Source organism: Lepidochelys kempii, chromosome 12 (genome assembly GCF_965140285.1).
Source record: "Lepidochelys kempii isolate rLepKem1 chromosome 12, rLepKem1.hap1, whole genome shotgun sequence".
Lineage (NCBI taxonomy): Eukaryota > Metazoa > Chordata > Testudines > Cheloniidae > Lepidochelys > Lepidochelys kempii.
In genome coordinates, this window is record NC_136391.1 from 6203193 (window position 1) to 6217850 (window position 14658).

The window sequence follows — 14658 nt, forward strand, 5'->3', positions numbered from 1 at the left end:
GAAAATCATGCATCGGTTGAGGCCTCTTTTTGGGGGACATTGGCATGCTCCCCACATGCACTGCTCCCTTTAGATGTTGTTTCTGGAAAAACAGAGCAGTACATTTCCTCAGTTTTGAATTGGAGTGTTTGCATTAAGGGAAGGTCTCCTAGTAAGGTCAGACAGATTCCAAAGAAACCACTGAGTGAAAGTATAAATCAGTTATACAGGGCTTCTCTGGAATAGCAGGTCTGTACGTTTTGTTGACTCTGCCTTATGGTACTTGTATATTGCTGGGTTTGCAGTGTCCCTGAAGCTGCACTGCACGTGGAATCCAGTGTTTACTGCACTTGTCACTACATCTGTTACTGCTAAACAACGCGCAGCATGTTGGCTGTCACAGCAGCCTTCAGGGTCCCCTAGTTCAGCCCCATGGCTGTGTCATGAGTTAGATTAGTTGGAAATGCAGAGTGGGGCGGGCAAGGGCTTGGATTACAGCTCCATGCTCAAAGTGGTTCAGTGGTTTATGCGTATTTATAAGAAGAGAGTAAAAGCTTGGGGGGAAAACCATGGAAGAAAGAGAGAAAAAATGCTGCTTTTGGAAGTGAGAGGAAGAGGATAAAGGAGTTTAGAAACATGGTAAGTAGATCACAATACAGAGATCGCTTTTCTGGGCACTGGGTGTAGCTGCTGTCGGGGCTTGCAGGGGGGAGCCTGAGCTAATCCTAGGAAGGCAAGTTTGGGTCTTTGAATATTTTTTACATTAAACCATATTTGAACTGAAAGAATAAATTTAAAAAAAAAAAACCCCAAGCTTGTCTGTAACTTAGCTACAGTCTGGATACACTGCCAGAGAGATGCAGAGCTGTCCTCAGAGAGGAGTTAGGACTGAGACATCTCATCTGATAGCCACACGGAAACTAGAAGGGCAAGTGACTGGAATGGAGCTGAGACTTTGTGTCATTTCTTTGTATGCTTCCCCGATGCTAGTGCTGTTCCTTTCCCTCCTCAGTCCTTTGCAAATGCAAAGCGGTGAGTGTCTGAAGAGCTGCATCCAGTGAGAGCATCAGGAGTTTACTGTCACTTTTCCCTCACTGACTCTGAAGTTCTCAACTGTAAAAAAAAACAAAACAAAAAAAAAACAAAAAAACCCCAAAAAACTCAGAAGTTTTTGGCCTGATCTAATTTCAGTGGGATGAGAAGATAATCTCCCCCTTAGCCCCCAGAGCATTAGGAAAACCAGCCTGGGCCTTGTGCTTCCTTCTCTGATTAGGTTGATTCATGTGTGGCAGGAGTGTGCACATTCCCAATTCAGTAATAACTTTAACCCTCCCTATGCTGAAGTCCTGCTGATCAGGAGCATGTTCCAACTGCTGATGACTGAGGTTTACCTGGCTGGTTTTGGATGGATTTGTTTGCACTATTTCAGAATGTTATCTTGCTTTGCATTTGGTTTGTTTGTATACTCCCACTGTTTTGCAATGATTTCATTTTGGCATTAGTTCTGTAGTGTCCGTCTTAGTTTAATAATCAAGCGCATCTTCTCCGTGGTTTCCATATTGTGCCTGCACAGGGAGGAACGGGAAGATCTGGTAGGACGTTTCTCCCTCTGGCTGCTCTGATACAATAGATTTTGAGTGTTGGAAACTACTCACTCACACAGGCTTGGCCCAATGTGTAAGAGTGTAGTTAAGAAAGTGTTTGGACACAGATGCTGCAGGGAGTGCCTTTCCAACAAGGAGTTGATACAAACACAGAGCAGGGACATTATGACCTCCAAGATGTCAAGTGTCCTGTAAAAACAAACAAACTACTCAGTGGCTCTTAAAAAGAGGGCATGGGAGCTGCTGAAGCTAAGAGGAAGCAGAACACATTACCAGGTAAGTACCAGTGTTAACAGGAACTTCTTTATTCTTGAAGAGAACAGGGCTGCCTCTTAACATAGCCATTTAATAGAATTCCTTTTTCCACACACATTACATCTGACCTACGTCTTCCTGAATTAAAAAAAAAAAAAAGAAAAGCACAATTACATGATCAAAAACATCTACACAGACTTGTGTGCGCAATTCCCTCAACTGCAGGTGCCGCTTATCTGTTTTACTACAACACTGCCGCTTATCTGTTGTACAAGTCATTTCCATGTTTATTTCCAATGATTGTGTGCAGCCTGTCATTGTGCATGCAAATTTCTACGTTCACCCATTTCTACAAATCTGGCCTCAATGCTACTGTGTCTGAAGTTGCAGTTGAAGAGATTCATAGACTTTAAGGTCAGAAGGAGCCATTATGTTCATCTAGTGGTCTGACCTTTTGCATAACAGAGGCCATAGAATTTCACCCAATTATTCCTGCATCTTGCTCAGTAACTTATGGCTGTACTGTAGCATAGCTTTTAGCAAGACATCCAATTTACCACATCCCCGCAGCAATTTGTTCCAATGACTAATTACCCTTACTTGAAGAAAAAACAAAAAAAAACCCACAACCCCTTGCGTCTTATTTCCTGTTTGAACTTTCCTGACTTTTATTGCCACTCACTGGCTCTTGTTCTGCCCGGTCTGCAAGATTAAGGACCCTTCTGCTCTCAGAAGTCTTCTCCCCATGTAAGTGCTGGTAGACTGTGATCAAGTCACCTCTTGATCTTGTTTTGTGAAGCTAAATTGATCGAGCTTCCTAGTTTCTCGCTGTAAAGCAGGTTTTCCAGACCTGGAATCATTCCTGAAGCTCTTTTCTGAACGGGTTAGATAAATACAAATCCTTAAAAAAACAGGTCTACCAAATGCTGCTCCTCGCAGGGGTTCAATGCACCACCACAACCCTAACATGACCCTCAGTCTGGGTGCAGCACACAAAAAAGATGGATTCAGGAAGCAATGTGGCCAGGCACTTGGATTATACTATACAAAAGAGAAGTCAACAAGTGGTGGCCCTGAAGGGAGGGGGAGCAGGACATCAGGCTCATGTGAAGAGGAAAAAGAATGTGCTCATGGGAAGCAGAAGCATTAAGAAGAGAGGTTTTGAGAAGGGCTTTAGGATGATCCGATTCAGGAAAATGAAGAGAAGAGGGGAAGGGAACTCCAAAGAAGTGGAGTTAGAAGAAGTGACTCACAGTAAGGAGACTGTGTGTGGATGAAGGAATGGAGCACAAAGGTTGGAAGTGACAAAGGAAGGCAGGAACTGGAGAGATTCTGGTGCCAGCATGAAATGAAAGAGTGGAAATTTTCAAGTGGCAGCAGATGGCTAGGAAGCCAGTGAGGGGAATGGGAATAAAAACGGGGCGTGCTGCAAGATTTTGGACTGATTGAAATTGCTGGAGAGAGGATTCTGGGAGAGTGCTGCAGATGGCATTGCACACATATTGATGTGGACCAGGATGGCCACTGTATCTAAAGTAAGTTTGAAAAGCAGCTAGAAAATTTCCTGCCCTCCAACCCAATGCATACACTGGCTAGCTACAGTTTTAGGTGCATATTTTTCCTTCTGGGATGGTCTGCTACTTTTTTCCTTTCTCTAACATATGGCCTAACACGCACCTCTCAGTTAGGGACTTTGCAGGGCCAAGTGTAGCTCAAATGGAGTGATTGGGGAGAGAAGAGATGGCATGTTCAAGGACCAGGGGGCCAGTGGCAAGGGCCATGCTACATAGGGAAGAAGTACACAGGATGTCTCGTGCACTCACACATTGAATGGTTCTGCTCACAGCAGAGATGCTGGAGATTTGCATATTTCAATAGTCTTCTAAACTGTGCTTTAGTCCTTTGTATTTCCATACTGAGCGTCAGGGAGCCCAGGCATTTGAAAACGCCGGCACCCTGGGTTTTTTTCCAGTGTGAATCAATGTCCGTGCTTGTAAAGAGTCAAGGTGGGCGAGGTAATATCTTTTTATTGGCCCATGTGCTTGCAAAGCCGTTGTGGTGCGTTGTTGTTATGAGGCACTGGAGTTGTGCGCCGTGTGCTTGGCATATGCATGTGTGCATTGCCAACTCTATTAGCTTAGGCTAAAAAGCCATACAGTATAGGGTAAAAGGCAGCATTGTCCAGGGGCTGGGAAGCCTGATTCCTATTCCTGGCTGTGCCACAGACTTCCTATGTGACCATGGGCAACTCACTGGGCCTCCGTTTTCCCTCCCACTCTTTGTCTGCAGGCCGAATAGAAGAGACAGACTTGTTTGGGAGCAGGGACTGTCTCCCACTAGGTGTGTATGCCATGCTGGGCACAATAGGGCCTGATCCTGGCTGGAGCCTCTAGGTGCTACTGTAATACAAATTATTAGTAAGGAATGCCAGCTGCACACTGGTAACAGGCAGGGACATGCGGGGAGCATGTCTCAAGAGGGCCTGATCACTTACTGCTTCCTGGATTTAACGTGTGTAAGGTCCTGGTCACTAGTGTTTGGGGAACACTTGGTTCCTTTTTTCTTGGTGTTAATGTTGGTGGGGCTCACATGGAGCCATTTTAACTTGTCTCTGATTCCACCAGCAACCCATCCCCTACCCCATTTCTTTGGAGACAGCCTTCACCTCTTGACAAACACATGACTATTCCTGGGTGTGGAAACAATCATACAGAGGCCATGATTTTTAAAGTGACTTTGGGGTCCAACTTTTGAGATGCCTTAAAAGGGGCCTGATTTTTAGAAAGTGTTTAGCATACAAAAACACTAGTCCCTTTTGCAAATCTTGGATGTTAGCTGCTAAATGCAGACGAGAGGAGAGGTCAGCACAGGGCCATAGCCAGATAAATGGTCAATACCAGGAAGCAGCAGGAACTTTAAAAGGAAATCCAAACAGATGCGCTCTACCCATTCCAACCACTCACTGGTGAACGTGTGTGTGTGTGTGTGAGAGAGAGAGTTTGAGGCCAGAAGGTGCCTCTATGATCATCCAGTCTGACCTCCTGCATCACACAGACCAGAGACTTCCACGGTGGCTTATTCTTCCTTGTTGTATAAGTGACATTGAGCCCAACAACATGTGCTTGAACTACACTCTACCTTTTCGAGAGAGGCCCTGTTCTGTGTCCTTCCCAGAGTTTACCCCTGTAAGGTTCTCTGATGGCTTCTATTCTGGTTTACCCAGGTTATTTCCCCAGCTTCCTGTCTGCATTCCCCATGTAAAACACGTTTAGTCTCTCCTTGAACTCATGTTAAGATCAGGGATGAACAAGTTATTTCTACTAAGCAGGCAGAGGAGACAGAGTCTGCATACAGTGTTGCCAGCTCTAATGAATTAGTTAATATTTAGTGTTTTTCTTACGTAAGGAGGGTCTTGTCCCTGCCAACTCTGCCTGGCAGAAGGGTTATACTTAAAATGCTGGTTTCTGCTAGTGAGAAGCTCAGCTTTCACTGACTAGGGGCTCGTGTACTTCACAACCGAACTCATTGCACAGACCAGGAACTCCTTGCATCCCTCCAGTCCACCCACAAGCTCCCTATGTGCCACCACCCTTCCATCCCCCTCTAGTTCAGGGACTCGCTGCAACCCCCACCCCATTGCCTGTGCCAGGGGATCTGTGTGCCCCCATCACCATTCTTTCTTTTCTTTCTGGTTGGGGGAGAAATCGTTCAGGGCGTCAATATATTAAACGCTGATGGCTACAGCTGAGATGTGTGTGTACAGGGGCATGGGGTTCTGCTGGAAGGTGTAAATGGCTGCCATCAGCCAGTTCTTAGATCCGTAGACAATTACAGACCTGGCTGAAGCTGCTGGGTTTGCTAGGCTATGTCTACACTACCGCTTCTGTCAGCATAGCTTATGTCACTCAGTGGCGTGAATAAACAAAGCTCGGGGGAGAGATAGATACGCTGGAGGGTAGGGATAGGGTCCAGAGTGACCTAGAAAAATTAGAGGATTGGGCCAAAAGAAAACTGATGAGGTTCAACAAGGACAAGTGCAGAGTCCTGCACTTAGGACGGAAGAATCCCATGCACCGCTACAGGCTGGGGACCGACTGGCTAAGCGGCAATTCTGCAGGAAAGTAACTGGGGACTACAGTGGATGAGAAGCTGGATACGAGTCAGCAGTGTGCCCTTGTTGCCAAGAAGGCCAACGGCATATTGGGCTGTATTAGTAAGAGCACTGCCAGCAGATTGAGGGAAGTGATTATTCCCCTCTATTCGGCACTGGGAAGGCCACATCTGGAGTATTGTGTCCAGTTTTGGGCCCCCCACTATAGAAAGGATGTGGACAAATTGGAGAGAGTCCAGTGGAGGGCAACAAGTCATGTGCCCCAGCCCCCTAATCATTTTTATGGGGAGAGGCTGAGGGAACTGGGGTTATTTAGTCTAAAGAAGAGAAGAATGAGATGGGATTTGATAGCAGCCTTCAACTACCTGAAGGGGGGTTCCAAAGAGGATGGAGCTCGGCTGTTCTCAGTGGTGGCAGATGACAGAACAAGGAGCAATGGTCTCAAGTTGCAGTGGGGGAGGTGTAAGTTGGATATTAGGAAACACTCTTTCACTAGGAGGGTGGTGAAGCACTGGAATGCGTTACCTAGGGAGGTGGTGGAATCTCCTTCCTTTTGAGGTTTTTAAGGCCTGGCTTGACAAAGCCCTGGCTGGGATGATTTAGTTGGGGTTGGTTCTGCTTTGAGCATGGGGTTGGACTAGATGACCTCCTGAGGTCCCTTCCAACCCTGATATCTATGAGTAGGTTTCAGTCCAGAGAAAATTCTTAACTTCTGTTAGCTTCTGATGTCCATTATGGGCCTTGTCTGACCTGGTGAGAGTCTTCTAGGGGAGCTCTGATTGGTTCTCTATCCCAGAGACCAGGTGCCACAGAGACAAGAGGTGCCTTGTCCATCCTGACCAGTCTTTATGAGCAGGAACTACAATCCCTAGTGGTGCCTCTAATTTTGTAAACCTTTGATGGTATGAACTCAGGGGGTTTAGGGTGTGCCCTGCCACATGAGGTCCTGGGTCAATCTGCCAATGTGAGTCTCCCCATGGAACTCATGAGTCCTCCCAGTGCCGATCTAGATAACTCAAACTGCTACTGTAATGGCCATGCCTCCTGGGAAATCATGGGTAATCCACCCTAACAGTGGCTACTGTACTCTCTCCAGAAATAAGCACACAATTCTCAAATTACCAGACAACTCCAATAAACTTTATACACACAATAGAAATTATATACACCAAAAATGCAAATAGTTTTGCGTGTAATATTATTGGAAGTTTTCCCGCGGTACTATTACCGATCGTTCTGTTGAATAGATGGTATAAACAGTTAATCTGAGAGGAACGTACACATATTGTTAATTGTGGTGCATTTCTTTTTAGAAGCAGTGCATCTGACCAGTACAGTCCATTTCCTGGCTTAATCTCTCTGATGGTATTTTTCCTTTGGTGCAGAGTTAATGTCTACTGAACCTACAAAGCGTACCTCATTGTGAGCTCAACTGTAAAAAGTATGTGAAAGTTCATAAGATGTTGCAATAACCATGAAAAATAGATGAAGTTGTTTACGACGTTAAATGTTGTAGCAAGTGCAAGAGAGCCAGACAAAGAAGCTGGATTAGTCTAAATCAAAAAATGCCGTGTTACTGTAATCCAAGGATTGTTAAAATTATGCTTGGTAAAAACAAAAAACATGGAACTGGATGTTAATAGACTAAAATTTGTTGTGATGGATATTACGCTTAATTGGTAGACAACATAACGAGGGGATGAACTATGCCACCCACTCTTTCCCTTTGGGGGGTTTCTTATAAAGAGACTTCGGGGGGGAAAAAAAAAGATCAGTTCAGTTCAGCTCTCCTGTCCCACCATGTGCCTTAGCTCTCCTCACCACATCTTCCCCCAGCACGTCCCCCGAACTGCCAGCAGGGCAACTCCTCTTGGCACATCTGAACTCATCTGAAAGACTTCCTTCCTAAAAGCAAGGCTAGCCCTGACCTTGTTCAAGGACCTTTGTTTTCACTGGGAATGCTGAAAGTCATCACATTATCATGAGACTGGGTGGGTGAGGTGATAGGTTTCATTGGATCAGCTTCTGTCGGTGAAAGAGACAAGCTGTCAAGCTTACACCGAGCTCTTCATCAGGTGACTAAGAGCTCAGTGTAAGTTTGAAAGTTTGCATCAGTTGGTGAAAGAAGCTGATCCAACAGAAGATATTATCTCACCCACCTTGTCTCTCTAACATCCTGGGACCAACATGGCTACAACCACACTGCAAATCACATTATCATGCCATCCAACCCCCAGCCCATCAGTGGGCATATCTAAGTGCCAGCTCAGCAAGAGGCACATAGATCCGGCATTGTTTTCCCTTCCCTTGTTGTGTTATTTTCTGCCCCCTTTCTTTCCTGCTATCCTCTCTCTCACTCTTAGCTGATTTCAGGATTCAATGAAAAGCTACATCCTAGTCATCCAAGCTTGACTTGTTGAAATAGAAAAGATCCAATCAGATGACATCCCTGAAACCAGGATCCAGGCAGCAGGTGTGGTGGTTGATTTGCCAGCCAAAGCATTCGCTCATAACTAACCAGGGAGTGTATTTCACCCACCTTTTCTCTCCTGCTCCTTTTGTCTGTTTGCTAAGAACAGGATAAGCAAATTGCCTCAACACTTCAGGACTGAGTAAAATTAACCCCTTTCCTTTTCATCAAAGAGAGGTTTTTCTGAAAATAAGAAACTAATATTTTGCCTCCAAAAGGAGAAAGACTTCAAAAGTTTTAACTGTTTTGTGCAATCACTCAACCAGAGTTTCAGTACAAATACCTGTTTTAATTCAATATTTGTTCTCGTATTAAATCATACACTTTTAATCTAAATGAATGTTTGAAGTGTTTGCTAAGTAACCAAGTAGAACCAAAGCCTCTGTTTAAAATAACTCTGAGCCTACCTCTCGCTGTTTAATGTTAGACAGTGAAAGAGTTTCTAAACAACTTTAACTCTTTAGGCTTTGAGATCAATATCCAGACAACACCCCTACAGGATACATATACATCCAACCAAAATTGGTAACCCTAACACAAGCAAATGACAGCATTGCATGGTTTCAAAACACTGCATGTGATGTGAACGTTTGCCAAAGCCTGGACTGAGACCAAGAAGCTTTCTTTACTGTACACCAAACCCAGCATGTAATGCTGCATGAAGGGCTCTTGTTTTGGTTGTGAGGCACAGCCCCGAGAGGGAAACAGAGAGGAGAGACGCTGCCCCAGAGAGGCCTTTGGGAAAGACTATGCATTAAGACAGTGGGCTCACCCCCTCTCCGTGCCTAGGCAGCTCTAGTGGCAGACTGTGTTGGGGTGGGGAGACAACTCTGTTCTTCCTCCTTGCACTCTTTGTGGGGGGGCTTGCATCCTGAGGGGTGGTAAGAGAGCGCAATCCTTCTGCTATCCTAAACCAAGGGAGTGCATTTGTGCCTTTGCCTTGCCTTGGGAGTCCAAGAAAGGGAGAAGGCTCCTTGCACCCAGCACTGGCAGCTGTGCCAGGGCCAGTTTTTTTGGCCTAAAGCTTACGCATGCTGCACAGCAATCCTGGGGAGTGCCATAGGGGTACTGACTTTGACGGTCCAAGCGCTAGAGAAGCTTTCTTCCCAAACACCGACAGGGAGGACAAACAGTTAGCAGGCACCTGTCCTTGTCAGAGGGAAGAGTGCTGCAGAGATAGCTGCATATCTTCGTTGTGAGGAAAGAGATTAAGGTCATTGTTAAACGTGACTTCCTGGAGCCACTAACCACAACAGATAAGGCACCAGAGAGGAAATGAAATATTCTGGGCCAAACTGGTGCCCAAACTACAAGCGTTCAATGAGGATGCTCCGATTCCAGGCAGCCTCATCAAATCACCAGTGAACAGAATGCAGGATCACCCGCTGTAACAGGATAATGTCATGCTGGAGGGTGAGGGTCCTGAGCCCCACCTCTTGCCCAGCCCTTGCTGCAGATGCACCCCCAGATTCTGAACTTTAATTTTAAAAAACTCATGTTCCTAGCCCTCATGGTTGGGAGGAAAACCTTGAAAATATAACCCCAGAGTAGCTGATACAGTGACATCTGCCTGAGTCTACACTCAGCGTGAAACAATAACCCTGCAGGGGTGAACTGCCCCAGTCACTCCCATTCCAAAAGAGCACACTGTAAATATTGAACATTATTTACTATTTCACAGCTGATCATTTTAGTAGTAACACCCAGGGAAGATAATTATTCCACAATCCTATACTGTGCACCAGAGGCCAATAATCCCAGCTGTCTCCTCCCCTGAAGCCAAGACGTCCAGCTGCTCCCTGACAACTTCTCAAATATTGTTAGGAGCAGCCAACACAAATCTGGGTGTAAAAAAAACCTGAACATGTAAGGCCAGCATAAAACTGAATTGGATATGGCAGCAATGATTAGAGGCTACTGCACTAATTAGATCACTAGCAGAGTAACAAATACAGAGGCTTCTTTACTGATTAGATTAATCAATTTCACATTTAACTAATTAAAACCCTCTATTTTAACATTTGAATGAAGCTGCTGCAGAATCCTAGCCTGCAGAATCCCCCCAGAGACTGTACAAGGTTGCAAAGCCTTGCCGGCACAGCCCCTCCATCTGACCCCACCTGGGGGGTACAACAGTAAGGGAGGTTTTCATTCATAGAATCATAGAATATCAAGGTTGGAAGGGACCTCAGGAGGTCATCTAGTCCAACCCCTGCTCAAAGCAGGACCAATCCCCAGTTTTTGCCCCAGATCCCTAAATGGCCCCCTCAAGGATTGAACTCACAACCCTGGGTTTAGCAGGCCAATGCTCAAACCACTGAGCTATCCCTCCCCCCCAGCTCCTTTGCAGTTGTCTTGTGTGGGAGCCCAGATATAAGAATTTTATTAAGATGATGTTAAAATAAAAAGAAAAAGGTACAGAGTTTAAGCTTCTGGTTATCAGGGAATAACGTACAGATTATCAAGGGACGCGCAGTTCGGTTTAGGAGTGGATGGCGTAAGGAATACGTAATCTGCAATATCCCCAATGGGGGTAAAAGGTTAACGGGTCAAAGTACAGACATTGAGATATGAGATATTATGTTGACCATATAATGGCTATGTTCAGGTGTGGAGCATAATGATGAGGATGGATTTACCCTCATTTGGTCAGATTTAATGTTCAGTGAGTTTATGGTTCCAGTTCATATGGTCCAATGGAAAAAGTCTCTCAGTCCCTTTCTTGTAGTTGATGCACGATGTCGTACCGGCTCACACCTCCTGGTACTGTCGGTGGCTGGTGATGTGTTCGATGTAGATGTCCCTGGACCATCGGACGGTGTCCGAGACCATGAGGCACCGCATGAGCCGTGCATAGCATCGACCGATCCCACAGGTCCGCAGCACACACTCGTTGCAGGGGTCCCAGGCACCCAGGGCTCCGACGATCAGGGCATCCATCTGCACCTTGTAGCCCTTCGCTCTCAGGGCATTGGCCAGGGGGGTGTACTTTTCCAGCTTATGAGCTCGGGCTTCGCGAAAGGCCGGGGTCCTGTTCTCAAAGGAAACCGTGAGGTCGACGAGGATGATCTTTTTCTGGGTCTCATCGGTGACGACCACGTCAGGTCGCAGCTGGCTGCTAGTACTGGGGATGGCGCAGTTCATGGAGACCTCCCCCAGCTGCGGTGTGGTGGCTTTCACCAGGCGGTTCTGGAGTCGGGCTTGCAGCTGCACGGGATGTGGGGCAGGGTCTCGTTGTCGTAGCTGCACTTCCTGCAACGCTTGTCTCGGTTCCTGTGGCAGGCGGCTCTGTTGAGCGGGATGCAGTTGAGCTGGGCACGGTAGGTGAAGCCGCCCCCGGCAAGGAAATGGTTGCTGGCATCCTACTTGCTGGTCAGCTCAAAGGCTTTACCTTGGTCCAGTTTACGCTTCAGGGTTTCTACATACAGTGAGTGGATGGCTGCCTTCAGGGTTCCCTCCAGCATGCCCCTGGTGCTCGGGGTGACGATGGTGTTGTCGTCGGACCTGATCTGCGGCACCAGGACTCCCAGCTCCCGGCGCTCCGTGCACCACTCCCGGCGGCAGCTGGTGTGCTTCCCCAGGCGACGTGTGGTGTTGCGAGCGCAGGACCACAGAGAAGCGTTGTCGTGCCCCTCCCTTCCGAATTTGCCATCCAGGGAGCTGCTCAGGAAGGTGGTGATGTCTTGGTTGGAGGGGACTCTGCTAATTTGCTTCTTTGTCGCGTCACGGAAGGCTTTTGCCGCGATGTTCCTTACCATGGTGTCGGGACACGTCAGCAGGTGGAAGGTGTGGGTGATCACCGCAATGTCGCACAGATCACCCATGCGGGGGACATTGGCACCTACATTGGCTCCTTCCCCTCAGAGCTGAAGGGGACATTTCCCAAGAGTAGAGAATCAAGTAGCTCACACCAGCCCCTACTGTGGTACGCTACTGACAGAGCAGTGGTTGTGGGAGGCAAGGCCAGATTGCCAGAATAAGGAGGCAGCATAGGTAAATTGGGCACTACCGCTGAGCTGTTTGGTAGCTGGCTGCTAAGGAATGTATTTACCAGTACTGGGCTATAGTCAAATGATGGCAGGTCTTTTGCCAATCCGAATCTTCAGGGGATCTAACAGACATAAAGTGAATGCTGAAAATCCACTTGTTTGAGTGCTTACATTTGCACAACCAGGTGTACTATCAGCCAGGCCTATGCTGTGGTACCCCAAATCTCCTCTCACTTATACCAACGGAACTCCCCTGACTTCAATGGAGTTCCACTGGTGTCACCGTGACCAGACGGTGGTTTGCAGTGTGCTGGGAAATGTAGGAAGATTTCCACAGGACAGCTTTAATCACACTTCTGATCTGCTGTTATTTATGTTCTCCTTTTGTGAACGTCAACGGATCTGGTGGTGTGGAGCACTTGTATAATATGTGATTATCCCCAGTATAACCTTATAGACTGGGTACAGGGGCCTGAGGTTAGGCCTGTGATCTGGATGTCCTAGGAAAGGAACACAAAGAGGAAAATGCTTAATTCTAAGGCTGTAGTCTCCCTGTGTGGTTCTGGTGACTTACCCAGGAGGGGTATAGTGCAGCAATATTTCTCCATATTTTCTCAGTGTATTTCTCCATTGGTTACATGCCTCCTCTAGCTGGCATTCTCTCGGGGGCAGAATCTCAGAGCTAGGTTTAAACCATCGCAGTGCCTGTTGAGCTTGAACCATGCTGAATGGCTGTGGATTCTTTCAAACTTGTGCTGCCTCTCAGACTACGTTTACCCTTTGAACAAGGTTCTTCTCATACTCTCAGGAGGCTGGTATGCAGGCCCATTCATGGATGAAAGGAAAAATGCTTGTGAATGTATTCTTTTTTGTGTTTGAGCTTCATAACCACCCACATTTTGGCATCCATCTCTTCTGTGCACAAAGATGTCTTTTAGAAATCACTCGTTAAATCTCCACCCTTCTTTGATAAGTATGGAAATAATGGAAATGCGTGAGGCTGCTTTTGTTCAAAAAGGTTATAAAGGGAGTATCTCTGGGGCTATATTTATTCCTTCTAACTAGGAGTTAAGTGAAAATGATCCACTCAGTTTATCACTGAGTTAGCTAACTCATTGGCATGCGTTTCTAACACTGTATTTGAGCATGGGAAAAGTTTTCCTCCAGTTCATGTAAGTCCTGAACAGCAGGCCCTGGGAGATGGAGAATTTGTGGTCATGACTATTCATAGGATCATAAGACTGGGAGGGACCTCGAGAGGTCATCTAGTCCAGTCCCCTGCACTCATGGCAGGATTAACATGTTTCTTTCTTTCCCAACAAGTTGTGGTGATGCCAAAGTCATAGAAAAGTTCTGACAAAAGGTTTTGTCATGTTATGTATTAATGGGCAGATTTTCCAGAGAGCTCTGCACCCAGTGGCTCCCATTGTTTTCAGTGCGATCTACTGAGTGTGGAGCATGTTTGAGTGTTCCTGTTCTCATGGCCAGAGTTTCAAAGCACTTTAGGTTCAGGTGTTAGCTGCAGAGTTGGGTGAACCTGAACTGTGTCTGACTAGAGAACACAGGTCATGTTGAGGTGACACAGCATTGCTCGGTGCTCAAGCAGCTCTGTGGAGTTAGTGGAACATGACTCCTGGGAATGGAGGAGCACAAGTGGCTGGAGCAGCAGAGGGCTGGTCTCATGAGGAATCAGCTGACCATTCTCCTTGTGCTCTAGGGATGAGTTGCCAGGGTTCTTCCGGGCTGGAAGCATCCCATGTGGCTGATCCTTTCCTTCAGCCTGTACCCCAGATATTGGCTCCCAGTGTTTGGGATCCACCATAGCATCTCTTGTCATTTGGGATCCAGTGATAGGCACCCAGAGGGAGGGGCTCTTATGAACCAGCTGCTTCCCTAGGAAGCCATCCCTCCCCTCCTGGGCTTGCTACTTTGGTGTATTAGTCTGATGCGGCTAGCTCCTTTCCCCTATGACATTGCATCAGTGTGTCATAATGATTCATAGAGTTTAGAGGCAGAAGGGACTATCAGATCATCTGATTTGACCTCCTGTATATCACAGCCCTTACATTTCACACAGTTACCCCTGTATGGAGCCCCATAGCTTGTGTCCTAAAATATCTTTCAGAAAGGTATCCAGTCTTGATCTGAAGACTTCAAGAGATGGAGAATCAGTCACTTTCCTTGGTAGTTAGTTCCAGTGGCTTATCACCCTCTCTGTTAAAAACAGTCTTATTTCTTATTTAATTTGTC

The 14658-nt window shown here is 46.6% G+C and overlaps 1 protein-coding gene across 4 annotated transcripts in view; it reads left to right on the forward strand.

The window, feature by feature from the left end:
- The first annotated feature begins 435 nt into the window (after nt 1-435).
- PLEKHG4 (pleckstrin homology and RhoGEF domain containing G4) overlaps nt 436-14658 on the forward strand; it is a 172707-nt gene continuing 158484 nt past the window's right edge. For all 4 annotated transcript variants that reach the window (XM_073307290.2, XM_073307293.2, XM_073307294.2 and 1 more), the window contains exon 1: nt 436-618. In XM_073307290.2, the coding sequence (XP_073163391.1) occupies nt 616-618 (3 nt within the window). In that variant the 5' untranslated portion in view covers nt 436-615. The remainder of the gene's footprint in view (nt 619-14658) is intronic.